The sequence below is a fragment of the Xenopus tropicalis genome, chromosome 5 (genome assembly GCF_000004195.4).
Source record: "Xenopus tropicalis strain Nigerian chromosome 5, UCB_Xtro_10.0, whole genome shotgun sequence".
Classification (NCBI taxonomy): Eukaryota; Metazoa; Chordata; class Amphibia; order Anura; family Pipidae; genus Xenopus; species Xenopus tropicalis.
The window spans coordinates 48,738,957-48,766,347 of record NC_030681.2 but is presented as its reverse complement, the minus strand read 5'-3'; the positions used below and the strand labels follow the sequence as shown (position 1 = coordinate 48,766,347).

Genomic DNA, 27,391 nt, shown 5'->3' with positions numbered 1-27,391 from the left:
TGCCTTAACTTCAGGAGGGGGGACAAGCAAGAATTCCATAGACTGAAGAAGTTATTTATATTGGTAGCACTGCAGTCTCTACAGGTTAAACTCTTGAGACAGAGTAGCCTCTTCAGTTTTTACTTATGTTTAAAGGTTGTTTTCTTAGCTGCATATAAGATAATGGCAAGATTTTTTTCTTTTAAATGAGAGCAAAGCTGTATTTAAAATAAACATTTTATTGGGGTAATTTAGCTAAGGCAGAAGTGCAAGAGAAGTGCGGGGTGCAGAGTCTGGCTGTGCTCTGTACAGGGTCGGACAGGGCCAGACTCAATCCCTTTTACCGCTCCCCCGGCTGCCGTGTCCTCCCCTGACGCCTTTCATGTTCAGGGGAGGATACCGGTCAGGTGGCGGGGGGGGGGTTAGGGGGTGCACCAGGGGCCCCTGCAGGGGATGTGGCCGGCTGGGCACCTTGTGGGTTGAGGGGCCCCTGGGGTGGCAGCCCGGTGGGCCCTGCACTCTCCAGTCTGACCCTGGCTCTGTACCTCATGTTGGATAAAAAAGCTGAGGTGCAAAGTGTAGAATTGGGGGGCACAGCCCTCTCCTTATCTTTCCACACTGCCTTCCCAATGGTAAATAAGCCCCTTAATTAAGAGAGTTTCAAGCTTGCACTCAGTTTTCCTGAAATCAACCTTCTTAAACGTTCTATTTGACAGAGAATGTATTAGACGCACATCATTTTTTGATATTTATTCTATAATGCCATTTATAACCTGGAGGATAGACTTATTTTTGAATCCTGAACCAAAGATGACTGTGTCGGCCTTGTCTTTGTAACCTTTTTCTGAACACCCGCATAGTTCCATTCTAAGAAGGAAATATCTTTCCATGTGCACTTTTATTGAGATTTGGGAAAAATATTCCAGTACAGGTATAGGACCTGTTATACAGAATGCTGTAGTTTTAAAAATTTGAATTATTTGACTGAAATAGAGTTTGTGGGAGGTGGCCTACCGGTAATTTGAAGATTTCTGGAGTATTAGTTTCTGGATGACTGATCCTATATCTGTAGTACACATTATATTGTGCCTAGATTCTGTTGGGGGTAAAAATGAATTTAAAAAATAAAAAAAAAAACTTTTGAAAAACTGGAAACTTGTAAAAAATGAAACACAGCAAAACTAGACTGGATTTAGGTAGATCAGTGTTTTCTATATACCTATGGTAAGCAATCTACGTATACAGTCTCGGCAGTTTATAAAGCTTGAGAAAATCTAAGAAATGTAAAAAGACCATTTTCCCTACTGAAGGGAAGAAGCTCTACACATAGGGGCTGATTTACTAAGACACGATTTCGAATCCGAATTGGAAAAATTCCGATTGGAAACGAACATTTTGCGACTTTTTCGTATTTTTTGCGTTTTTTTCGGCGTCTTTACGATTTTTGCGTAAAAACGCGAGTTTTTCGGCGTCTTTACGATTTTTGCGTAAAAACGCGAGTTTTTCGGCGTCTTTGCGATTTTTGCGTAAAAACGCGAGTTTTTCGGCGTCTTTACGAAAGTTGCACAAAGTCGCGATTTTTTCGTAGCGTTAACACTTGTGCGCAAAGTCGCGCCTTTTTCGTAGCGTTAAAACTTAAAAGGCGCGACGTTTCGCACAAGTTTTAACGCTACGAAAAAATCGCAACTTTGCGCAACTTTCGTAAAGACGCCGAAAAACTCGCGTTTTTACGCAAAAATCGTAAAGACGCCGAAAAACTCGCGTTTTTATGCAAAAAATGGAAAAGACGCCGAAAAAAATCGCAAAATTACCGATCATTACGAAAAAAACGCAATCGGACGCATTCGGCCCGTTCGTGGGTTAGTAAATGTACCCCATTATGTTTCTAACTGCATTTCTGCACTGGATGCAATCATATGTGTGCTATATATAAATACATTATTATAGCATGGCCATGAATACGTGTGTAAATGAATTGTGCCCTGTGTATATTACCATTGTGCAATAGCTATCTTTTGTATCACGCCTTTGGCATTCACAGAGTATGTTCACGTTTGCGAAGGGATTCTGTAAACTTCATTTTTTTTTTGTCCTAGAAAGAACTGTTCAAATTAAACATAATAATTTTATTTTATTACTTAGTTCTTTTTATTTGGAACATCTGGCTGAAATGAAAGGATTCCATGAATATGTAACTAGAAATGTAAATGCGTTACAAGCCATTGGTTATTGTAAGCAGATGATGCCATATTGTCTTTTTTTGTAATACAGTTAATGAATGAAAGTAACATTTTAGGATGATTAAAAGTTCTTTAGGATCACATAAAGTCAAAAGATTGATTGCTTTTTTTTCATAATCCAAACTATGATAGTAATGAGTTATGAGGAGTTCCAACGAAATGCAGTGGAGATCCTACAGGAACATTTTTGCATCTACTCACTGTTTCAGTCAGAATCTGTTACTCTTTTGGATGCAAGTAATTCTAGACCAATAGGCAACATACTTGCTAGACAAAAGGCGGTGCTCACCAAAAAGTCCCTTAGTGCTCAGTCTCCACGCATTTGTGTGTGGGGCTTTGCTGCACTCTGAAACTTGTGCTTGAATAAAATATGAAGAGAGCCACACTGGAAGAAGCCTGCCTTACCTGTACAGAACCTCTATGCAGCCTATGCCCCCAGCATTCCCTAAATTGCCTGTCTACGTCACGTTCCTGTCATGTCACCTCCGTGGTCCTTCCATACCCCTTCAATATAGCACTGTCAAAGACCAAAAGACCAAGTTCCTGCTGTGCCTTAGTGCCTAATTTATTAACTGGTTTCATAACATGCAGCCAAGCACATCAGACTGCACTGCACAGTAAGACTGCACACAATTCAGTATCAGAAACAGCTTGGTAGGTTGATCACACAATCAAGTTTACTGTAGAAGGAAGGGATGGTCTCACATTCTCTTGTTTTCATTGCAATTAGGAACTTCATCTTTTATGCACCAGGTATGGATTTACAGCCTCTTTCTTTAAAGTGGACCTGTCACCCAGACATGAAAATCTGTATAATAAAAGTCCTGTTCAAGTTAAACATGAAACCCAAATTCATTTTTATATTAACACATCCAAACCCATTATAAAGGCATTTAAAAATCACAGCTGTCAATCATATATTGCTTGCCCCGCCTCTATGACTTAGGCAGACAGTAACTTTAGCTTTCCATTCAGCACTTCCTAGATGTCACTGCACATCTCACTTTACCCCTCCCTCCTCCTTATCTAATTGTGTAGCCAGTGCATGGGCCTGGGCATCAGGTCCCCCATTCTGGCACATAAACAAGATTTTGGCATGATACAAAGCTTGTTTTCATAACAGTGCCCACAAAATGGCAGCTGCCTGCTTGCTTTGATTGAGTAATTCCAAGATGGAAGGAAACAACATTTATATTATTTATATAGAGTAAGTAAAGTTTATTTTGCTCAACTAACAATATAGAAAATAATTTGGACTTATTTCTTAGGGTGACAGGTCCGCTTTAAAGTGGAGATAGATATACCCTTTCCCACTACTGGAAGTACATTACAGTGGTACTTGCCTAAGCTTACTTCACTATAATATTATTTACATATATTTATACAAAATTACTCTACCATAGAATAGGTGTTTATTTAGCATAAATTAGGTACTCACTTAGTACTTTCAATCCACATAAGGTAGTTTGAGAATGTAGTAATATTCAGATAAGGGGTAGGTGTAAAGGCTTTGGCTGTAGACTTTATTTTAGAAGCTGTAAGGCTGCCAGCTCTGCTCACGTGGCTGTATTAAAACCATAGTGACTATGATACTATCTGGCTTGCTGTATAGGGTGCCCTCTATTGTCAGCAGTGTTGAATATTATTGAACATTAACAAAACAACAAACATCTCATAGCATGGCTGCTGTTAAACACCACAGTAAGCATTCAGGCACAGGTATCATGTAGGAGATGGGATTGTAAAGGATTAAGACCACCTTTAATGAGATACCTGCTAATGGCCTAAATCCCCTCCATTGAAGTAAATGTCTGAATCCCTTTCCAGATGAATGTCCTTTCAGTTTAGGCAAGGTTGGAGTCAAGTGCTGCTCTGGCTAATCTATCCTGACAATCTTACATCCCTGAGGTGCTCTATAACAAGAGCTGTAACTGTCACTAACTAAAACCTCATTCATGGGGTTCCTGCTGACTTCACTTAGGGATTGGGTCCCTTAGGGCACAATTTCTTAATTGTGGACTTCTGCATATTGATGAGTCAAGTTTTTCGATGGGCAGGGATTAGCATCAAAATTCCGCATTTTGCCATTGGCAATTTTTTCATGAAACTGCTGCAAAAATTTGCTGTGACAAAAATTCATCAAGTAGGGAAAAAGTCCCAGTCCTGTCAAATACGTCAAAAGAGTTGCAGTTGCATCATGCGTGTTTGTCCAACCCCAGTCACTTTAACATTCAAACCAGGGACCCGCAGTTTGCTATGCACTACTCTATTTGAGCTGACAGTTAGGCTTTTGGTTCAATGCTGTGTTATGCTTCAGTTTCCACGTACAAAAGATAATTGGTGGTGCACATCTTAGGGTTTATTCACTAAAGGTCGATATTTCGAGCGCAATTTGTAGCATGCGTTAAAAATCTTATTGCGTCTTATTTTTTGCGTTTTAACGCACGATTCACTAAAAGGATACTTGTGTTAATTTAGACGCGATGCTGTTTGCGTCGCAAAGACTATTTTTGTGCGGTATTTGATGCAACACACGCAGCACGCACAAATTGTCACCGCGTGCGAAAAAACGCACACCATATTAGCCATACACGCCATTATGTTCGTAAAACTACTTTTTTCGAAAATGCCCATTTCCCTGCAAACTGGCGGCTGCATCACTCTAGGGCCAACACATACTTGAATAAATCCCACTGCAAAGTCCATAGACTAATGCGATATTTAGCGCGTCTAAGTGTTTGTGAATCATGCGTTAGTATTATTTCTGCTCGCTAATTAACGCAATGCGGTAAAATTAACTCATTCGGTTGCGCACTATATAACACACGCGATATGCGACTTAACGCATGCAATAATACTTTAGCGAAGCACGAGTCTTTTTTCGCGTCAACTTTAACGCAAAAAAGCATGCGATAAGCGTTATTGCACTTTAGTGAATCAACCCTCTTGACTCTTAAAGATACATAGAGAGAGATGCTTACTGCAAAAAAGCAAAAGCACTAGCAGGGGACTCATAGGGATAAAAAATGTTTTATTATAATCACATGTTACCCAATGTCTTTGTCAGGGGAAATTAGAAAAACAACCTGCTGTTTTTCTTAGTTTCCAGGTAGGGCTAACCAACCATCAGCCTGCCTACCTATAAAATGCTTACCAAATCCCAAGCTCTGAGTTTACTCAATGCGTGTTCCTAGGTGTTCAAAATCAAGTCTTACTGCTGTTCCCTAGTCCTTGCTTTCCTGGTCCCATTCCCTTGCGTTGCCTCTTGTTTCTTACCCCAGTTTGTTCCTGTTTCCGAGTTTGCCTCACAATTCTATGGTTGCCTGCCTGCTGGTTCCTGTGGTGGCACCCGAATTCTCATGCAGTAAACTCGAGGCACCCAAGTAGCTCAGGCCCAGCAGGGACGCTTTATTAAATGGGCAAATGGGGCATCTGCCCAGGGCCCACTGATTTCTTTGCCACTATGTATTTTTTCCCCAGTGTGCTCCACTGTGCAACATGGTCTTAATAATAATGGATTATTAATAATCTTAATAATCTTGGACTATTTCACATGTTTATACCAAGCAGAAAGAGAGAGCACCAAGCAGCGTGGGAGCATGAAGAAAACCTTGCTACTGGTATTCTGCTTGTGCAAGTGTAGGTAATGCACTTGCAGTTCACATTATTGCCGGTGGGAAGGCATTTCAGGGAGATTAGTCGGCTGCAGTTTGAGAGATTTATCACGAGCGACTAATCTCCCTGTGGGGCATTAGGCTAAAGGTGAAAAAGACTGAGGCTGAGGCTTTATGCTGGGAATGTTTACAAACCTACCAGGATAGAAATGCTTTCAAAACTGTGGATGTACATTAAATATAATTCCAGAATGAAAAAAAACCAAACAGAATACAATACTAATAAAACTGTGGAGGCCCATTTACCAACATTCTGGTTTTAGTGGCTTTAGAGTTTTTTGAAATCACGAATAAACTTATTTCCACTAAAACCACAAATGTCTAGTCATTTATTATTATCAAGCAGGAAGGAATTAAAATGTGGAACAGAAAGAACACAAAAACCTAAAATCTTTCATTTTCGTAAGAATTTTTGTTAGCTTACAAATGAAAAATATCCGAAAATAAAGATTGTTACAGTTTGCCTGGGACTGCCCCCATTGACTTCTGCATGACCTCAACAGCTTTTAGATGGTGTAATTTTGTCCTTTGTTTTGCTTAATAAATAAATAAATACGTGTTTGACTAATTAGTAAAATCCACAATTTTTCCTATATGTTTTTCAGAAGTGTATTTATCAATTGGTGAGTCCTAACTTTCACCTCCTAATAATTCCACTTCTTAAAATCCCATATGAATGAACAGAACATTTTCTAAACATTTTTAAAATTCTGCCCCATAATATCTAGACACACAAGCAGCCACATTCACCAACTAAGGGGCACCTTCAGATATATGGATATATGTAAAAACAACCAAAACCTCGAAAAAATACAAAACAAATTATAAAATAAATGCAAAACACACATGCAGTGATATTTGCCTGAACGCCAAACAAATAAACCCAGACTCAAAAAATACACTTATGACAGTGTATATAGCACTTTTAAAAATATAGATGAGAACACAACCTGTAAAAAACAATGCTTAGTAAACTAATCAAGCTATATTTATACACAATACATACATCAGACAAAGGCAACACACACACAGACATATATATATATATATAAGGAGACCAAAACGTTGGTACTTTAATAAAACTATATTTTGCTCACTTTTTAAGTCCTGTGAGTGTATACTGTATATATATATATATATATATATATATATATATAGTGAACCCAGGGTGGCACTCTGCTTCACCTCTTACCTCGGGTGCAAGTTAAATGATCTAAATATACAAAAAAAGACCAGGAACACCCACCGAGTTTTATTCCAAAAAAGATCAATTGTGTATAAAAAATGCATGAACAGCGTTTTTAATACACGCCTGATCTTTTTCGGAATGTAACTATGTGTTGTTGGTCTTTTTTTGGATATATATAGCTATATCTATAGCTATATATATATATGTAATGGATTAAATTGTTTGATCCACACAAAATAGTCCCTAATGCTGAAACAGAGAAAATTATCATGGCTTTCCAAACCATTTACAAATGAAAAGCTAGAATCTTTTTATTGCATTAGTATTTGGTTTCCCTTTATGTAAATCTTATTATTATAGTAAAGTTCTAAATAAGCTTCTGAAGAAGCACCGATCAGTACTGGATGAAAAAACTTCCCCCGAGCACCATTGTATAATACATAGTATATAGCTATATAGTATATAAGTCTGCTTAGAGACATTTTTAAACCAAATCTCAGTGTCTGGTAAAGAGGATAATAATTAGAGAAACAACAAAGAGCTTGACAGACTGCTGACATGGAGGCAAGAACCTATGGCACCTATGGGACAATTGGATGCTGAAGGCCCCACAATGCTGGGCTTGATGGAGGAGTATCAAAATGAATGCCACTGCTGAAAAAAACAAAACATATGAAAACTCATTTTGAGTTTCCAAAAAGGCATGGGTAACACAATAAATGCATCAACAAATCACAATAAGACCAACTTTGTTCTTTTTGCTTTTGGCAGAAAATATGGGGAGATTTATCAGCTTTGGAGTTGGATATTTTTAAAGATTTTGTGCTAAGAAAAACTTGAATTCAAATTATGGTTCAATCACTGTGCGAGTTTATTCAATGTAGAAAAACAAACTCAAAAATGGATAAAAAAGCCCATTTGTGTGACGAAAAGTCAACACTGTTGCAACCCCATGCCCATGATGATTAGTATCATCCTATTGTAAATATGTTTTTATTGGCAGGGACTGGGAAACTGGTCAGAATAGAGGGCAAGGCAAAGGGAGTCAAATAAAGGGCAATTTCTAAAGGGAATTTGTGTTTCATTCTGGGGGTTAATGAAACTTAATTTTGAGTCTGTGACAAGAGTTAAAAAAGTCCCCATTCACAAATGCAGTCTCCATTTACCCTGACAGAGTTTAAACTATTTTGTCAAGATGAATGGGAACATTTTGCAGGATTCAGATGTGTAACACTGAAAGAGATTAACACCAGAAGACTCAAATCTGTTATTGCTGTCAGTGGTGGTTCTACATAATTAGTGGTTTGTGGGGTTTAATACTTTCATTATTAGGTTTTCTCTCATAATAAAAACTATTTTGCATCATCAAAGTGTTGTGTGTTGTGCAATTACATGGTCAGAATTCCTATTAGGTCTATTAAAAGTTCCTTGACCATATAAATGTTTAAGGCTGGAGGATGAGCATCGATTTATTTCTGTGTGCGCTGATTATTCCACCTCTACTTTGTCCTTTTCATGGCAAAACCTTATTTATTTAATATTTATAGAAGTGCAAATTGTGTTTTTATTTTCACAAGCAGATGCTTAGGTTGGATCCCAGGCCCCAAGATAATAGGAGAATTACATTGGATGGTAAATTGACAAAGTGGTAATGCTGTGCTCCTGTGGCTTTAAATATTATGACATTATGGCATTAGGTCACATAAATAACCTGACCTTCATGGTGGGAGAAACTCCTAAATGTGTCAGTGACAGTGATATGCAAAGTACGATGCTTTCAAGATGGCAGGCAGGTAACTTATTCAGTTTCTACCTTGATGCATTTCATGGCTGTTGCAAAGAATGTTAGTCGTTCATTTGCAATTCTTTTTAAATGTAATTTATTGATATATGCTTCTTGATCATGTTTACATAGAGGAATAATGCTGAGACTGCACTGCATTTGAATAGGAGTTAGACATAGTTGTATAGCAATGATGCCTAATGAATATCTTTTTGCAATTTGGTTTAGCATTTTAGAGTCACAGTGAACTAAAACTTCTCTTTAGCAATCCAAGCAACACACTTGAGAATGCACCGGTTGTAAGTAAATTTATCTGAATACCAAAGCTGAGAGGCAGACGGTAATTGTCTTTGCCACCAAAACATCTCAGAAAGTTCTTGAAAAATGTGGATCAGCTTTCAAAAAGTAACAGTATGTGCCTAGATTCCTGAAGCATTGTCAGCAAATAGCTCAAAAGTTTAGTTTCATTGCTGAAATATGAGAAACTCTTGACATGAGGATATAACATATTTAAAAAAAATCATCCTAATTTCTGAGCTACAGATGTCCAACACTTCTCCCATGGCTCACCAAGGAACATGGAACTAGTACCCGTGCAGGGTAACACTACCTTATGTTTTCATACTTCAGTGTTTATTTATATGAAAAGCAGAGCTCTTTTATATGCAAAACTGCAGACCCTGTAATTCCCTGTGACTTGATATGAGAAGCTCAGCTAAAATGGTTCGACCTGTTACAGTGTGGTTTTACAGTGGAGAAAGCCTATCTTGGGTTAAGTTGCAAACTATAACCATATAAGGTTTAAAAAATATACTCTTCATATATACAGTTTTACTCACAGTATTTAGCTACATGGGATCCTAAACAGTACAACTATGTCATTGCAGCTTGTCAGAACCTTTAGACCAGGCAGTACTCAATTCTCTCCCCTCATGCTCCATCAAACCTGTAATAAGGTTCATTAGCTAAATGTAGTAGTAGGGAGACAGGACACTGCAGAGTTAAACTGTAAAAGTGCAATGTATTACACTATGTTTCAAGCTGCACAAGCCCTTTATCAAGCGAAACATGTAAAGCATTGCTCTTTTGCAGTTTAACCTACTACTACATTTAGCTAATGATCCTACAATATACAATTTGTATGGTTCATCTCCGGGAGAGCAGAACATATTTTGCCAAAGCTCCACCCCTCTTCGTTATGCAAAACATAATTCCTTGGAAAGAATTCACCTTTTTTAGTTCTCCTTTAGGCAGAATAAAAATCCAAACACGTGTATTTTAGAATACCTATATTTGCAAGAGATCAATACAAACAAAACGGAGCTTAGCAAACTGTACATACATAAATATGCTCTCGTTACTCAGCATTTGATAATCGTTCTTCTTTAATAGATCACAATTTAATTTCTTACATCCAGTTTCTTTGCTTAAAAAAAGTGCTTTTATATTTTTTACACCTTAAATATTTTAAAGCAGACGTTTGAATTAGTTCATGCTCCCCAGTTCCCCAAGGAACAAAACAACTAAAAAAAAAAAACTTAAGTAAAAAAATATCTGCCATATAAGCTCTTTAAAATTTTATATTACAAGCTTCTAAAATATCATAATTGCCTTGACGGCTCTTCTCAAATACTGATAACACTCTTATGGAGGATTAGCTTAGAGCTCGTTAGAGTCTGGATAACATGAAATAAACATCATACTTGGCTATGTGTAGTTCTCAATCAGAGCTCAAACAGTGAGGATAGAAAAATAAAGAGTCATAAATGTGTCATTTGTTAATTGTGGAACATTGTCATTTGTTAGGATTGTGGCCTTTCACCATTGTAAGCACACATGTATAACTGCAACAATGAGTGCAATAAAAAGCTCACAACAGTTATTGTTTCTGAGTGTTTTTCAGTGTCCGTGTCATGAAAGAATTTCATATAGGAGGCGGCCCGTTGGTATAACGGAGCATTGGGTGAAAGGAACGTGCAAAATTATTAGAGAGAGTGCAGCTGTAATCTTCCTCCGTCATTGGTACCAGGCAGGCAAGCCCGATTATCAACAGCAGGAGAAGCTGAAGTGGCAGAGCAGCTCGTAACACCCGGAGGAAGAAGGGCTGGTGTCGCTGAGCCTCATTGGCCTCAGAATGGTAGGAACCTGAGCCATCGTCTTTGGACCTGTTAGATAAATTTGAGAAAAAATCAGAAAAAGGAGCTAGTTTGTCAGTACATCAATATCATCTTTTATCCCTGTCTTTGGTGCTACTTTCATATTGTGCCAAACATATTAATGGTTGTCGCTGTTAGTCAGTCTCAGTATGTTGCCAGACCAGCAGCACATACATTTCAATGGAAGATCTATACTTATTTAACACTGAATTTAGAACAGTAAGGGACACATTTATCAAAATGTGAGTTTAGAGCCTAATACATAAAAACTCACTCAGTGTATTTATCAATTGGTAATAGTTAGAATTGACCAATTGATAAATAAACACAGGTGAGTTTTTATGTATTAAGCTCGAAACTCACATTTTAATACATCTGTCCCTATGGGGCAGAAATTTTTTTTTTTCTATTTAAAGTTTCGAATAAACTCATTTCGACAAAAGTCTGACATTTATCAAAATAAATTGTGTATTGCCTAGTTGATGTTGCACTGAATCAGTATTTATGGTGTACTATCTCGTGAATTCTGTATTTAGACATATGATGAAGCCTCACTTATAAAGGGAAAGTTTACCCTGCTGAGGAGTGTTATTTACTTTATGCTTACCTTATGCAAAGTCTTCAAGACATATACGTTCAGAGAAACATGCCATATATATCTTCTAAAAACACAATTTACTAGGAATCCAGAAAAGCCAACCATTTCTAAACGCTAACTGCCTCTACATGTGACCTATCATTATAGTGGGCCAGCCCCAGCTTGGGAGCAGGATACCAATCAGTAAGCCTTCCAGTCTATAAGGGGTACAACTTTCATCGCTGCAACAAAACTATGTTTAGCTTATTAGGCATTTATTAATAAATGAGTGAGTCATCACAATATTTTCCTTTTGTTTATATATAACTCATTCATAAATTCATATAGTTAAGGACATATTTAACAGCTGGGAGAGTTGTCTTAAAGAGATACTGGCACGTCAAATTAACTTTTTAAAAAATGTAACATAACATTGTCTTTGCATGCCAGTTATATATTTTGCCATAAAAATATTTTTTTACATTACCTATCATATCCCCCATGTTCCTCTATGAGGGGGCTGCCATATTTGTGCAGCAGGAGGCCGTTAGCATTAGAAGCTGTAACTGACAGGCTGAGAAGGGACACTCAGGTTGGCAAAACAGTCAGGTTTAGGTTTAGACTTTAAGCAACAATTACTTACAAATCAGCGAATAATGATCAATATGACCTATAGGGAATTTTTTATGCAGATTTGTATTTTGAAAAGAAGTTTTTTAGTGTCAGTATCACTTTAATGAAATTACCATCACTGCAGGATTTTACACAGACGTCATGTGTCAGTAGAACAGTTCATTAGGGGCAAATAAGAACAAAAGGGAACACACAGCGATGGGACTTTTTAAGCCTGTCAGGCAAACACAACTCTGTCTATAGAATACAGAGAGGGCAGGAATTCTCTACAAATATACAGTGGCTTAGTAACAACTCAGCAACATTGCAATTGGCATTATATTTCCTTCATATTTTAAAGGGATACTGTCATGATTTTACGGTGTACTTTTTATCTCTTACATAGCAAATAGTTCACTCTACCATTTAAAATGTTATTCTTGAACCATCAAATGTATTTATTTTTAGTTGTAATATTGGGGTGTAGGAAGCCATCTCAGTGCATTGTGCCTGAGTGTGAGCTTTCAGAAAGAGCCAGCGGTACACATTAGAACTGCTTTCAGGCGACCTATTGTTTCGCCTACTCCCATGTAAATGGAGGAGTCTCAAGCTGTACTTGGATTTCTTACTCTTGAGTGTTATTCTGATCTACTGGGAGCTGCTATCTTGCTCCCTTCCCATTGTTCTGCTGTTCAGCTGTTGGGAGGGGGTTATATTACTGCAGCTCAGCAGTAAAGTGTGGCTGAAGTTTACAAGAGCACAGATCACATGGTTGTGGCATCCTGGGAAATGAAGAATATGGAGAATATGGCTAGCTCCATTTGAAATTTCAAAGTTTAATATAAAAGAATCTGTTTGTGTTTTTGAAAAACAGATTTCAATGCAGGATTCTGCTGGAGAAACTCTATTAACTGTTGCAGCTGTTCTGGATGCCATATATATATATATATATATATATATATATATATATATATATATATATGACAAATTATAGGGTGTTTATACAGCAATATACAGTATATTAAACTCTGTGTATTAACTAATAGCAAGCAGCAATTAAACCTTTTTATGAATTCCCTCCAATGCCATCATAGTGATCAAGAATGTTCTCCTACAGCTACTCTACAGTTTTATTTACTATTACTATATAATACATTTGGGCATAGGAAAAATGTTCACATCGCCCATATTTGTACTATTAACAGGTTTTACAACAGTCCAACTATCCATTAGAACAACACTTATTACTACTATACTGCTGGCCATGTATCTGACCAATATAAAGGATAAATTGGAACAATAACAGCAAAAAATGTGCTTCACTGCATTTGATCAGAGGATCAGTACATGTATGTACAGACAGAAAACAACCTGTCAATCCCATGAGAGTGCAATAATGCTAGCACATACCTAATAAAGCTACATGTTTGGTTCTATAGGGTTCTGAGGGATTCTATAAAGCATTCTCTGTAACAAAAAATGTATTTTCTTTTGGTTATATTAAATTTGCGATTTCTAGTTCATTTTTGAAGATACAAGTAAATACTCCCTTAGCCAGTCTGCCTGACCACTTTATCTCAAAATAAAAAGTGTGATTACCATTTTTTAGTTGAATACCCCATAATAAGTAAAGGTCATCCATAAACGTGAAAATGCCAGAGCACAGTTGGTGACTATGATTTAACACTGTAAATTACAGAAGGCAGAAATGCTAGTGTGTGCTGATTGGTTATCCAGGCTGGAGTGCATTTACTAAGGCTTACCATTGAAATAAGCACTTGTAAGTACTAAAACGACGCAGCACTTTATGGCTAATATTTCTGCTTTGTAAATTTGGGTAATGTGCTTAAAGCAATCTACTTTTTTCCTTAAAGATTGTGTTTCAAGATGAGATTATAACCTGCTGGTAAGTGAAGTTATGAAGTTGAGCAATTCACAGAAGAGAGCTTTTCATAAAGGCTTTTTTGGTTGGTTTGTAATGCTTTATACTTCTAAGCACACAACAATAAAAAATATACTTCTGCCAAAAAACAACAGGGGAAACTGCTATAATAATAATAATTATAATTGGGGGTTGGGGGTGGGTGCTATTAGTTTATCTAGATTTACATCACTGCCTCAGCCTTCGGTATGTGTGTATATTAGCAATACATGGCTATCCATATAACTGCTGTTGCACAATTTACAGTTTATATTGGTCATACTGTGATACATTGAATATTTCTGGTACCTGCTAAGATTAAAAATGAGTGCGGACAAAATGATGGCCATCAACCATCATCTTCTAATAACCATTTGCCTTTATGGGAAATGATAAATAGACTTAAAGATATAATGGGAGATTTCACCAAAGTTGAAAGGAACATCGAACATCGAACACACCGGACAGTGGAGTCTGCTTAAAATACGATCTTTATTCCTTCATCTTAAAAAACAAGGTGCCTGACGCGTTTCATGCGTTTAAGCACTTAATCATAGGCAAACAATTGTAATCACAAACAAGTTTAAATAGTGAAATGGCTGTGACGAACAATGTAAAAAACACACCCCCTCCTAATTAAAATGGAATGAGGAACAGACCGCTTCCTACATCCTCTACAGACTCCAGTTAAAGTAATAGAACATCCGATCCCATACAAAAAATGCGTAGCATAAGTCTACATATAAATATATCGATCAATATATACAAAGTTTTATTAAGGCAAAGAGAGATTAAGTGCTTAAACGCACAAAACGCGTCAGGCACCTTGTTTTTTAAGATGAAGGAATAAAGATCGTATTTTAAGCAGACTCCACTGTCCGGTGTGTTCGATGTTCCTTTCAACTTTGGTGAAATCTCCCTTCAGCTGCGGGTTCAGGGCCTTGAGCACCCGGACCACCTCTGGATAACGGTGAGCACACATACACATTTCTCTCGGCAGAACCTTGATAATCTTTGGGACCTGTTACTAAGTGATAGGCTCTGGGTTTTTTACACCCGAGCCTCATTTAATTGTTTGGTACGTTATATACTGTTTGTAATTTTATAAAGGGTTATTTTTTGAGAGATAAATTTGGGCTTGATTTATTCGAGTCTCTTTTCTAGTCTTAAAGATATAATGGGCAACACATCCAGTCCAGACTCAGTAGTTCATTGTCCCATGTACAAGTATATAATCTGGTTCTGGATCAGATATTTATTAAATAGGGTTAAAATCTCATTGGGCAGTGCACTAATGGGTCCTCTACCTAAAAGTCTGCATAGGGACACTGCTGTCATCTGCTCATTTAATAGGGGACAAATGATCAAATTAGTCAAATTTTGGCCCACCATTTGGGTGGCAAAATCAGGAAAAAAATCCCTAAAGGTGGCCATACACTATAAGATCTGATCGTTTGGCAAGGTTGACAAGAGAGCGGATCTTCCTGCCAATATGCCCAGCTAAGGTTTGTGATCGGAGTAATCCAATCAAGTTACAATGACGGAAATAGAATCTGTTGAGCTGATGCAGTCACCGATCTGATCAGAAAATCAAACCTGTCGATCAATATCAGTCCAATTTTAGGTCAGATATTGGATGGTTAGGCCTGCCGGGGGTGCCCATACACGGGCAGATAAGCTGCAGAATCTGTCTAAAGGACCTGCATTGTCAGTTTAAGTCTGCCCATGTATGGTCACCTTAAAGGAACAGTAACACCAAAAAATTAAAGTGTTTTTAAAGTAATTAAAATATAATTTACTGTTGCCCTGCACTGGTAAAACGGGTGTGTTTGCTTCAGAATCTCTACAATAGTCTATATAAATAAGCTGCTGTGTAGCCATGGGGGCAGCCATTCAAGCTGGAAAAAAGGCATAAGTTATATAGCAGATAACAAATAAGACACCATTGTATTCCACAGGGCTCATCTGTTAGCTGCTATATAACCTGTGCCTTTTTTCCCTTTGGAATGAATGCCCCCATGTTACACACCAAGGTTTTTTTTATAAACTCTAGTAGTGTTTCTGAAGCAAACACACAAATATGAAAAACTTCTTTCTTTTTAGGGTCTCTCTTTTAACCTTCCAATCTGTCATTTAAACCGCTACCTGGATGATAGGGTAAATGGGACCTAGAAAATAGTTTAAATTACAAAGAGGAGAACTTAAAATTTAAAAAGCTAAATGACTCAAGGAAAATAAAAAATGAAAACTAATGTGATATTATCTTATAATAACCATATGAAAATAAAAGAAAATGTTAATTTAAGGTGAACATCTGCTTTAATCATAACATGACTATTTTGCTTTTTTCAGTTATAGAACTTTTCCAGAACTGAGCCCACATTTTCTTTGCTGCAAACTCAACTTTACACACAATCAACAAACGATGCAATAAATGTTCTTAAGTACTAAAAATGCCCAGGAAACCCTGCTTATTTATATTTGTGCTAAAACCGTAGTCTATCAGAGGTTACTGATCCAGTGCAAGATCAAACACAGCATACTCTGATCAGAAGCATTTAAAATAATAAGGAACACAGTGACAGCCTGTACTGTTTTATCAGTTACTGCCGCAGCTGACATCAAACGCAACCTGTCTGGCTTGTGCTTTTGATTAAGTTCTCCATTCAATTGAAGCTCGTTTGTATTCCATGCTTGTCTGAATGACAAATTAAATATTGTGCTGTACTGCAAAAAGATGTGTTAATCAACAGTGCTGGTGGAAAGAAAGGATGCTGCTGCCGCTGCAATGTTATTAGAGAGTGGACCTTGCTGAAAGCTGCGAAGCTGTTAAGACGCACACTGGGCCGGATGTTTGGCAATGCAAAAGATGAGCTGAAAAGGCGGTGATAGCTCAGTGCTTTAATTTCCATGTTGGCCTCAACAAAACATGCTCAAATACTTGTCACTGATACAGCTGGTTACCATATTAATCCTAACATTAAAAGACACATGCTGCAAGAAATGTCTAATCTTATACATGTCTGAGGGGCAAACTGTGCAGAAATAAAATTCTAAATATCCCCGTTACCAGCAGATCAAAGGTGTAGCTTAATCATCTTTCTTTTCTTGCTGTGGTCTACTAGAGTTTTTAAGATAAAGTGTTATCTAATTATAAGATGAAAACTAATATCTGTAAGTCATTTTTATAGATTAAGAATAACAGTTTCCAGACTTAAAGGGGTTGTTCATCTTTAAGTTAACTTATAGTATGTAATAGAATGGCTAACTCTAAACAACTTTTCCATTGATCTTCATTTTTTCTTTTTTTATAATTTTTGAATGATATGCCTTATTCTTATAACTCTTTCCAGATTTCAAATGGGGGTCAGTGACCCTGACAGCCAAAAACTATTGCTTTGTGAGGTTAGAGTTTTATTGTTATTGTTACTTTGTATTACTTACCTTTCTATTCAGGCCATCTCCTATTCATATTCCAGTCTCTTATTCAAATCAAAGCCTGGTTGCTAGGGTAATGTGGACCCTAGCAACCAGATAGCTGCTGAAATTCCAAACTGGAGAGTTGCTACATAAAAAGCTAAATAATTGAGAAACCACAAATAAAAAAAAAAATAAAGACCAATTTCAAATTGTCTCAGAATAGCACTCTCTACATCATGCTAAAAGTTACGTTGAAGGTGAACAACCCCTTTGTGTTAAAGATTTTATCATTTGGTGGTTCCTTCAGTGTTATAGTCTACCTCTGGAGTACTTGACTTTATGGGATAAGTTTATGCTTTGATTCTGGCCCATAATGTATAAGTACTTGCCCAATATCATGTTCATCATATCTGAAAATACATTTTCTTAGCCAGATATTAGCTTGTGCCTTAGTTTAGAGCAGAACCTAGTATGTTAGAGATTCAAGCAGTGGCTGGAGCAGTGTAGCCTTCTGGCAGAACAGAACATTTTTGAAATCATGAAATTATTAATAACCATTTTTGGATTCTCTAGCAGATATCTCAAACTTGCTACTGATGGGTTTAGAGATGGCATTACCAGAAACATTCACACACAGAGAGTGGGTGATTTTTTCTGTGGTGAGATCTAATTTCAAACTTGATAAATAAATCTTCCCCCCCCTAATTTTACATTAAAATAACATTTGCACACTATTATTGCTTTGGCAAGGAGATTAATCCTATCTACAGGCCTGCAAACAATTGTATTTTGTGCAGTACAAATTTTCCATTTACGCACAACACTCATCATGCCTCACTCTCTATGCTTATGGGCAGCACACCCTCTGCACCATATGTATACCATGTGATGAACATTTAATCTGGTGCCAGCAATGTATTTTGAAGAAATATACACAATGCTAAATATAGTGTATGGGCCCACCAGCGCTTGAGCATGTAGCACTATTAAGCATTCTCTTAAATTCAGATTTTGGAGAAAGCTAAATTTAGATGCATCCCTAGATCTGCATAAAGAGATTTGTATTTTCAGGCCTAATAAAAAAAGAAGATATCATTACAGAAGGTAATAAGAGGTAGGGGTGGGCCAAGCCAGACGGGCACCCTAGGCAACCCAGCTGGCAGAGAGAAGCGCTGGTGCGGCTAAGAGAGTGCAAACTAGGGGTAGGCAGAAGAGGTACCTGCACAGTGCGTCTCACTGATACACCCTAGGCAGGTGCCTCTTTTGCCTACCCCTAGTTCTGGCCCTGATAAGTGGGAAGGAATAATACATTAGCCTCCTACTTTAGATGTAAAGAAGGTTGGAGCAGGTGTAAATGTAAATAGAAACTATGGCCCCATGTGTTCTGTTTAATGAAATACAAAACACTATTGTTTTGTTTACCAGACAATACTAGAATAAATGTTTTTTTTCTAGTCCCTGGGTTCATGCTGAGAAAACATCCACATCAGCTTAAAGAATTCTTATTACAAGAGAGTCTTAAAATGGAAGTACTGAGTATTGTTGTCTTTAGCACGACTCAGTACTTCCAGTTTAAAGGAAGCATTCAGCATAGCTTTAACATTCTAGCCAGAAATCTGTATAAAAACCTCATAACACTTAAAGGAACAGTAACACTAAAAAATGAAAGAGCTTTAAAGTAATAAAAATATAATGCACTGTTGCCCTGCACTGGTAAAACTGTTGTGTTTGCTACAGTAACACTACTATAATTTATATAATAAGCTGCTGTGTAGCCACGGGGGCAGCCATTCAAGCTGGAAAAAAGGAGAAAAGGCACAGGTTACATAGCAGATAACAGATAAGTTCTGTAGAATACAATAGTGTTTTATCTGTTATCTGCTATGTGCCTGTGCCTTTTCTCCTTTGAATGGCTGCCTCCATGGCTACACAGCAGCTGATTTATATAAATTATAGTAGGCTTTCTGAAGTAAACACACAACTTTTACCAGTGCAGGGCAGCAGCACATTATATTTTAGTTACTTTTATACACTTTCATTTTTTGGTGTTAGTGTTCCTTTAATAATCTCATGTGCATAGTTATGGCAAGGCAGTTTGTTTGCTATATGCGTGCAGAAGCTACCACAAGGTCTATAATAAATGTAGCCCACATTTGCACTTAAGGATTTGGGATCACAAGTTGTTTATATCACAGTATTACATGTGACTGGTGCAGGCAGAAGGACTGTACTTGAGTAATATAAATAATTTAGAGAAGAAGCCGAAGTACACAGGGGCACAGGGCACCCTAATATATCAAAAGTGTATATCACCTACTTGGGGTGGGGTTGGGGAATGGATAGGCTAACAGAAAATGTGATTAAAGCACACAAAAATGACAGCAACTTAAAAAGGAAGCTTTATCTGTCTGCAAAATTGCTGATTTCCACAAACATGAATTCAAAAAGCAAAAAGCTAAAGCTGCGAGTCTGCACTCTTGTGGTCAGAGAGATATGTGCAGGAAATGGAAGCAGACATGTTAGTAAAGGTTAGTGGGATTAGCAAGAAAGAGATGACACCACCAAACCTGAGAATAACCTCATTGTTTCTGACACTGAAGAGTTCAGAAAGTACAAAGTGAAAAGACTAATAGTCTGCTTAGAGCCCACGTGTCTATTCCACTTTGGCAGTCTGCAAGCTCCAAAAATGAATGGAATAGGTCCTAACTTTACCTGCAGTCTAGAAATAAAGGGGATGATAAAAATGTGAATCCTTAAAGTTTGCACAAAATGCATATTAGGCAACATTATATGTAAAGGTAGGAGAGAGTGTAGCATTATTGTATTTGTATAACATAACTATGTATTGTGCAGATACAGGATCTACCCAAAGGAGCACAAAAAAAGATTATTTCTATCATCCCCTTTGTATTCTAGAATAGAATGCAGAATCAGGAGAATAAGGTACCTGCTAGGTGGGTTGTTGACAGAGGGTCCAGGCTGTGAGACACTATATTTGCCCCGTGGCTGTTTGCAATGAACAGGGGGTAAAGAAAGAAGAATGTTCAGTCCAGGCAAATAAAGACAAGCTACTGATGAAAGAAAAAAAAATAACACAAAAAAGTGCAGCAAAGGAAAAAATAAAATCATATGAGGTGACCAATACCCAGGAGATAGGAAAACTGGCTTTTCAGTGTTCAGGCTGCCCATAATACAAGAGCTTAGCACTGAAGAGGTGTTACATGCTATGCTTTTTAATGATTGTGACTAATATACCAACACAGAACTTTGCACCAATACAGCAACCCATAGCAACCAATCAGCAAATAGCTTTTACCATTCTGCTGCAAGTTAGAAATTGAAATGTCTAATTGGTTGCTATAGGTTACTGCAGTGGCGCTAAACAACCCAATGAGACCTAGCGAATTTGGGAATGTCTCTAAGGGGTTTATGTAATAAAAGGCACTAAGTTTGCCCAGGAGCAGTAAACCATAGCAACCAAGCAGGAAGCATTTACTGGTCAACACAATTATCTTATTAGTTGCTCTTGGTAACAGCTCCTGGGCAAACGTAGTGCCTTTTATTACACATGGGGGGTAAGACTTAGCTTAAATGGCTCCTACAGTGGTGTAACTCACTGCCTGAATACCTGGTTGGGCATTAATGCATCTAATAGTAGTACAAGAACTGCAAGAACACCTATTGCAGTTGGTAATGCCTATTCCAGGGCATACAAACATTATCAGGAATGGAAGTGTATTCCCCCTGAAATTTGTATCCTTTTGGTCATTGTTATTTGGATGCCAATAGATAAAGTAAGCACCCTGACTGCAACAGGTTCTTTTCTGTTCCTGTAACACTATAGACATATTACAGATGGACCATATGTTTTCATCATGGGGGGGGGGGCACGTGCCCATGCTATGCAAAGGGGCCCTGGAACTTCATTTACCACACTATTAATTAAGGCCTGAATATTTCCAAGTAATAGGCAAGTGATGATTTAAATAGAAACTCCATTCCCAAAATAGGGGCTTTATACTGACCAGTAGATTTAAATAGCATAAGAAGAAAGGAATTTATAAATCATAATGATAATTGGAGCACTGGGAGTAATTTTATTAGGAGTCTATGTTAGCTTGCAGGAAAAAGCTGTACTATATGACAGCTTCCAATTATACAGATAAATACATTCTGCTAATTAAGAACTTTCAAGCATGCCCACAGATTTGTCCTTAATATTTAATTACCAAAACTTCAAGGGCAACCACAGTTCTAAATAATAGAGATGCATTTAAGCTGCAGGCTTGCTTCCAATGCCTAAGCCCTGGTGCAACCCTAATTTAACTGTCAGTTTCTTTCAATGAAGTCCTCCAACCTCATATTATTCTGAGAGTGACACCCACAGATACTGGTGCTGGTGTGCATGCACATCATTACCTAGATTCTGCATTCCAAGGTGGTGCACTGTGCAATATTTCCAAATACTGAAGAGGAATAGGGAGGTTACAGTTGCATTGGGGCACTGTCTTATACGATAGGGCTGTTGAATATTGGCAATTGCACAGCAGCCCTATGCCTCACTCTAATTAAATTCCAAGTGTATTGTAGGCTTTAGAAGACCTTTAATGATATATACAGTATTTATATGTTTGCCATTACTGGTTCAAGTTTTCCTTGAGACATAAATTTAAAAGGGGCTGAGTCCTGTTTATTGAGAATGTATGAAGAGTAGATGGCAAGGCCAATAGCTGTAGGTACTTCAAGGCCAGATTACAGACTGATCACGGAAGGTGCTTAAGCATTTTTCAGGCAGAAGACAATTTCAACAGAATAAAGATTTCTCAGAGCTTTTGCTAAGCATAGGTGTGTATATGCCCATTCATGTATTGCACTAGAGAAATTTAAGGTTTATATATTTTACAAGTATTCAATAATATTTCAGATATGTTTTTGAGTAATGACTGTTTATGAGTAATTGTAAAATACACAAACATGTGACATGTGATCAAAACTAGAATTGCCCTTTGAAAAGCCAGTTTTCCCTGACATTTTGCCACTAAGACCTACAGGAAAAACAAGTGAATGAAGAGAAATCAATTAAGAAAGTCACATAGTTCATAGGTGTCAGAAATTACAGATGTTATTCATCTAAGGTGCAAATGAATTCAGTTCCACAACCACAGAAAAACTGATTGAAACAACTGAACAGAACTGTAAGAAAAGATGAAAATAATCTTGGCTTAATCAAAAAAAGGACAAGGTGTAATTTTTTGTTCTTTTTGCTTTACACATGCAGAGATGGAAATGTTGGGGGTGCAGGAGAAGGTGAATGCTACAATGTGCTTTTAGGACATTGGGACTTGTGGATTGCCTGTCCTGAGAAAGTTCATGTGAAAGTTTTTCTCTGTCTATTTCTCTATTTTTTTCCTTAGCTGGTTGCCATAATACCAGGCCCATATTACCGTTCGTTGTCTGCTAGGAGTGCTTCTTCCAGAGACTGGACTTAGTGATCCAGAAGTGTCCAATTCATCTGCTGAAGACCATGAAGTCAATTCCTAGGTGTTAAAATGGCATGTATTAATTTCTTTAGTTTTTCTTTGCTTAGTAAAATACTGGTGGTATTCAAGTCATAAAGTGGAATTTATATTGTATGAAAATTAACCTTAGCTTTAAAGTTTCTTCAACCAAAATCTTATATACAGAACCCTGCATATCTGTGTTTACTCAATAGCACCTTGGCAGGTACTTGTCAGACATTAATTAGTCCCTAAAAATACTGGATTCAGGTACAAAGAATTATGGCCAAGGCAGCATGGCAATGGCTTGGGAGTGGGTGTCCATGTTGGTCCCTTCCAACTTTTTAAAACTGCACCCATTACATTAATGACAGGATGAGGGAAAGACAGAAGTCCCACTGCATATTCCCTTGATGCCTGGAGCAGAGAGGTCTTGAGTTACTTTTGTCCCTGTGTTTGGTGGTTGCTATTAAGCAAATATAAGGCTCAGTGTTTATTCCAACCTGAGGTAAGCATACTAAGGTAGGATTAAACATCACCATTCCAAGGTCCAAATAGAAACTTTTCTTTATTTTGTGCCAAAAGCATTACAATTTGTTTTGAATCATTTCAGACTGCTACAATTCTGGAGGCAAAATGATTTTTTGGGGATTAGCAAATTATTATACTGCTTATTCTGAATGTGACTATGGCTTATATTGAAAGTTTCAATACAGCGTTACTTACCAACTGATTGCTTGAGATGTCTAATATTTTCTCTATATCTTTGATGTGACGAGTTATTTCTTTTAAGAGGACTTTGAGGCGGTTACCAATGACATGCACCTTCTCTTTGGCTTCAAGGCAATCCTTGCCCTCTGCATTCACCAGAAGCTGGCAGGACATGTCTTGCAGTGACGCCACCTTTAGCTGAGACTCTAGCAACTCACGCTTCATTTGCTGTTGCACAAGGAAAACGTCAGCATTTTTGTGAAAAACATTTCTAGAAATAGTTTTTTTTTTTTTCAAATACAATGTAACCGCCTTAAAACAAATATATTGAATGGACTAAAATATCCAAAGGGGAATATCCTGTCATAAAGAGAATCCCCAAAACAGAACTTTCTCATGTGTGTTCATAGGTCTAATTTCCATATACAGTCTGAATCGGAAAAAATCTGATCATTAGTAAATGGGCCTATTTGTATCAATATTAAGATCAAATAAGTATTTTTAATTAATTAATTAAGACCACATTACATGCTATAATTTCCCTTTAAATCTAACATTTAATATTGAAACAAAAGTTGTGCCAAAGTATTTAGCGAACAAACAATACTTAGAACATCTGATTAAAACAATATGATGGTATAATAAATAAAGGACCTCCATTTGCAGAGACAGGCACATTTACAGTTGCATGTGGTCATATGAGAATGAATAAATTTTAGCAAGTGGAGAAACATTAGGTGACTGAACAAGATTCAGCTGTGCTGTGGCTGTCTCAGGTTCCATGGTCACAAAAACATAACAATAGCCTAATCCATAGCAGATAATCCCTAGCAGAGTCTGCTGAGATTGAAAAAAAATAAAAAATGTTAAACAACGTTTGCCGTTTAAACTGAAACTCTTGGCCAAATAATTTCAACAAATAATAAGGAAATTAGAGCCATTAGAACTCCCAAAAGCTCTTTGTATTACTTTAGTGCTCTTGCCATTTTATGCCAGGGCACAGGATCACAACCAGACATATGCATTCAAAATGGGGTCTCGTTGGTCAGCCTGTCATACCCAGTGCTGCTTCTAAATGATGACTGAAGTGAGAACTGTAGACTGTTAGCATTTTTCACAATACAATGGACATGTTCTAATCAGTTTCCCTTTTGTTTGATGCTTTGACTGGATGCTGCTTATACATAAATGATGCCAGTTGTACAGAAGCTCTAATGGCCAGCGTTAATACTGATTGCAAGCCAAGTATGAGTTTCTTTGATCTGATCCATGCTCAGGGTGTTAGGTCCATGTATCAGTTGTCTCAGTGTCAACACCAGTGACAACAATTTTTGCTTCTATTATTTTACTGGAAAGCACCTCATCAGCTGCTTAAGGTACTGAAGTGCTCTTGTGTGTTGCCTGTATCTATCTATCTATCTATCTATCTATCTATCTATCTATCTATCTATCAATTTATCGCTCCATCTGGCAAAGCCGACTGCTGTACCAGATAAAGGTTTTACCACTTAGTACATTATTGTGGTGCTGCCCATTACATTGTAGGCCTATGTTCAATGATGTATTAATTCATCACAGGGGCTCCTGCACATAAGAATGCAGCCCATCTGGAAGTCCCCTAACTACGTTAAAAAGCATGACTAAATGATCAACAATGTAAAATATACTTTATGATTTCCAGAATGTATCAATCAAACACAACATAACTATAACTTAGCATAAAATAATATACCGATAAAAGTTTTAGATGATCTTGCAGAGTGTCAGAGTCAAGGTCGGGATTAATGGGAAGGATCTCATTTCTTCTTCTGTCAATGTTTTCTAACCAAAGAAGTAATCCGTGGCTCATTTCATGAAAGTCCTACATTTGGACAGAAATAATAGTATCACCAGAATAAAATCGGTTTGTTAGTGATTATTTATTTTTATGTGATACACAATAAAGTATAATATTAACATTGTAAGTTATAGCCTTAGAGTGACACTGACACTAATCTACAAAACATGAATGTACATTAAAAGTTCCCTATAGGTCCTGTTGATCCTTCTTTGCTGATAGGTTTGCTTTTGTAAGTAATTTCTCGAAGTTCCCAAACCTGACCTAAATAGCATGCAAAGACTATGTTATGACAGATGTAAAAAAAGGTTTAATTTCTGCTGTCAATATCTTTTTAAAACGCTTGCTTATGTCAATGAGTCCGATTATGATTGCGCAAGACATTACTGCATGTATGACATTAACTACTGACCAAGCTTACTTTTAAAACATTATACGCCAACAACACTGCTTTAGTGTGCACATTGTACTACTTAAAAGCTACAACCTTTGATGCAAAGTATTTTGGCAGTACAATACAGCAAAGGCAGCTCGAGAATAGAAGGCAGCAGTTTAGAAGGCAGCAGATTATAGTACCAAGTTCAGTTCAGTTTTATTACTGTAATGACAATCTAAAGTTCACTCATCTGCTTAGTCTGGGAATGTGTTGCAGCTGGCAATAAAGGCAAACCATAAGTTATTAAATTCAATGGGAATGCAACAAAGGGGGAAAATCATTAGCCATTTAAATTATTTTCAAAACCATTATTTGCTTGTCACAACTATGTTCTTTAATTTATTAAACTCATGGACCATAACAATATAAAAGATTTACTGGGCTATTCCAAATGTTGTTTTGTACTTTTCCACATACTCTATATGCCCCCCACCAAATCTGTAAATAACTGTTTTTATAGCTGAAGTATGAATGTATTTAATTTACTTATAGGGTTTAAAAGTACAAATGCAGTAGGGAATCATAAAAAAGTTCAATCCACCCTACAATGCTTTAGAGAAATTGTACTATGTGTATTAACACTAACACCTTGTGCTGTTTCACTTTCTGGCATCCGTAGGCATAAAAAGAAATACATGTGACTGAATACCTCCTACAAGACATGGCAAATAAACTACTGACTACTGAGTCACACACCGTTGAACTTGGTACCTGCCATTGCTTGCCAATTTCAGGAAAATTAGTTATTTTGATCAGCTTTGTGAGCTACTGAACAGCATGACAGATAGCAGCCCAGTTGCCCTTGTATAACTGAGTGCATTTGGTTTGGCAAGAAATGTTGCTAAAACTGTAATTTTGCAAAATCTCCACTATTGGATATATTTATCATGACGTCTACATGACCTTTCAAGCTTTCAGATGCCACATTACATTTCAGTTTTTCACACTTTTTTTGTTAAATAAAAAAATATTACATGCATAGAATGGATGTAATAAGTTGCATGCTTATAGTGATTTCCCCAGTAAAATAACCTTTAATTTGTCAAATCTTTTCTGCCATATTGGCATAAAAAACTGGTATTTAAATAAAATACACAGAAATGAACTAAAACGCCATACAGAGAAGATTGAGGTGGAGGACAAACCTGGCACTGCATTAATGCATCTTGCAGTTTATAGCGCCATTCCTCCAGTGCACTGCCCAAACGTTCCCATCGCACGTTCATATGCTTTAGCCGATCTTGAAGCTCTTTGCTTTCTGGAGTATTGGCCTTAGTAAATTCAGAGCTGCACAAATTGATGGAAAGAACAATTGCTTTGCGACTATCAACAGCTTTTTGAAGTTCCTAAGGAGCAGA

General features: G+C 37.2%; 1 protein-coding gene across 7 annotated transcripts in view; it reads right to left on the bottom strand.

Annotated features, from left to right (window-relative positions):
- Positions 1-10,137: 10,137 nt before the first annotated feature.
- syne1 (spectrin repeat containing, nuclear envelope 1) overlaps positions 10,138-27,391 on the bottom strand; it is a 244,378-nt gene continuing 227,124 nt past the window's right edge. For 6 of the 7 annotated variants that reach the window (NM_001127037.2, XM_018093789.2, XM_018093787.2 and 3 more), the window contains 6 exons: positions 27,179-27,379; positions 25,493-25,621; positions 23,776-23,988; positions 22,996-23,088; positions 20,499-20,557; positions 10,138-11,030 (listed from right to left, as the gene is read on the bottom strand). In NM_001127037.2, the coding sequence (NP_001120509.2) occupies positions 10,790-11,030; positions 20,499-20,557; positions 22,996-23,088; positions 23,776-23,988; positions 25,493-25,621; positions 27,179-27,379 (936 nt within the window). In that variant the 3' untranslated portion in view covers positions 10,138-10,789. The remainder of the gene's footprint in view (positions 11,031-20,498; positions 20,558-22,995; positions 23,089-23,775; positions 23,989-25,492; positions 25,622-27,178; positions 27,380-27,391) is intronic. The other variant, XM_018093792.2, reaches the window with a different exon arrangement.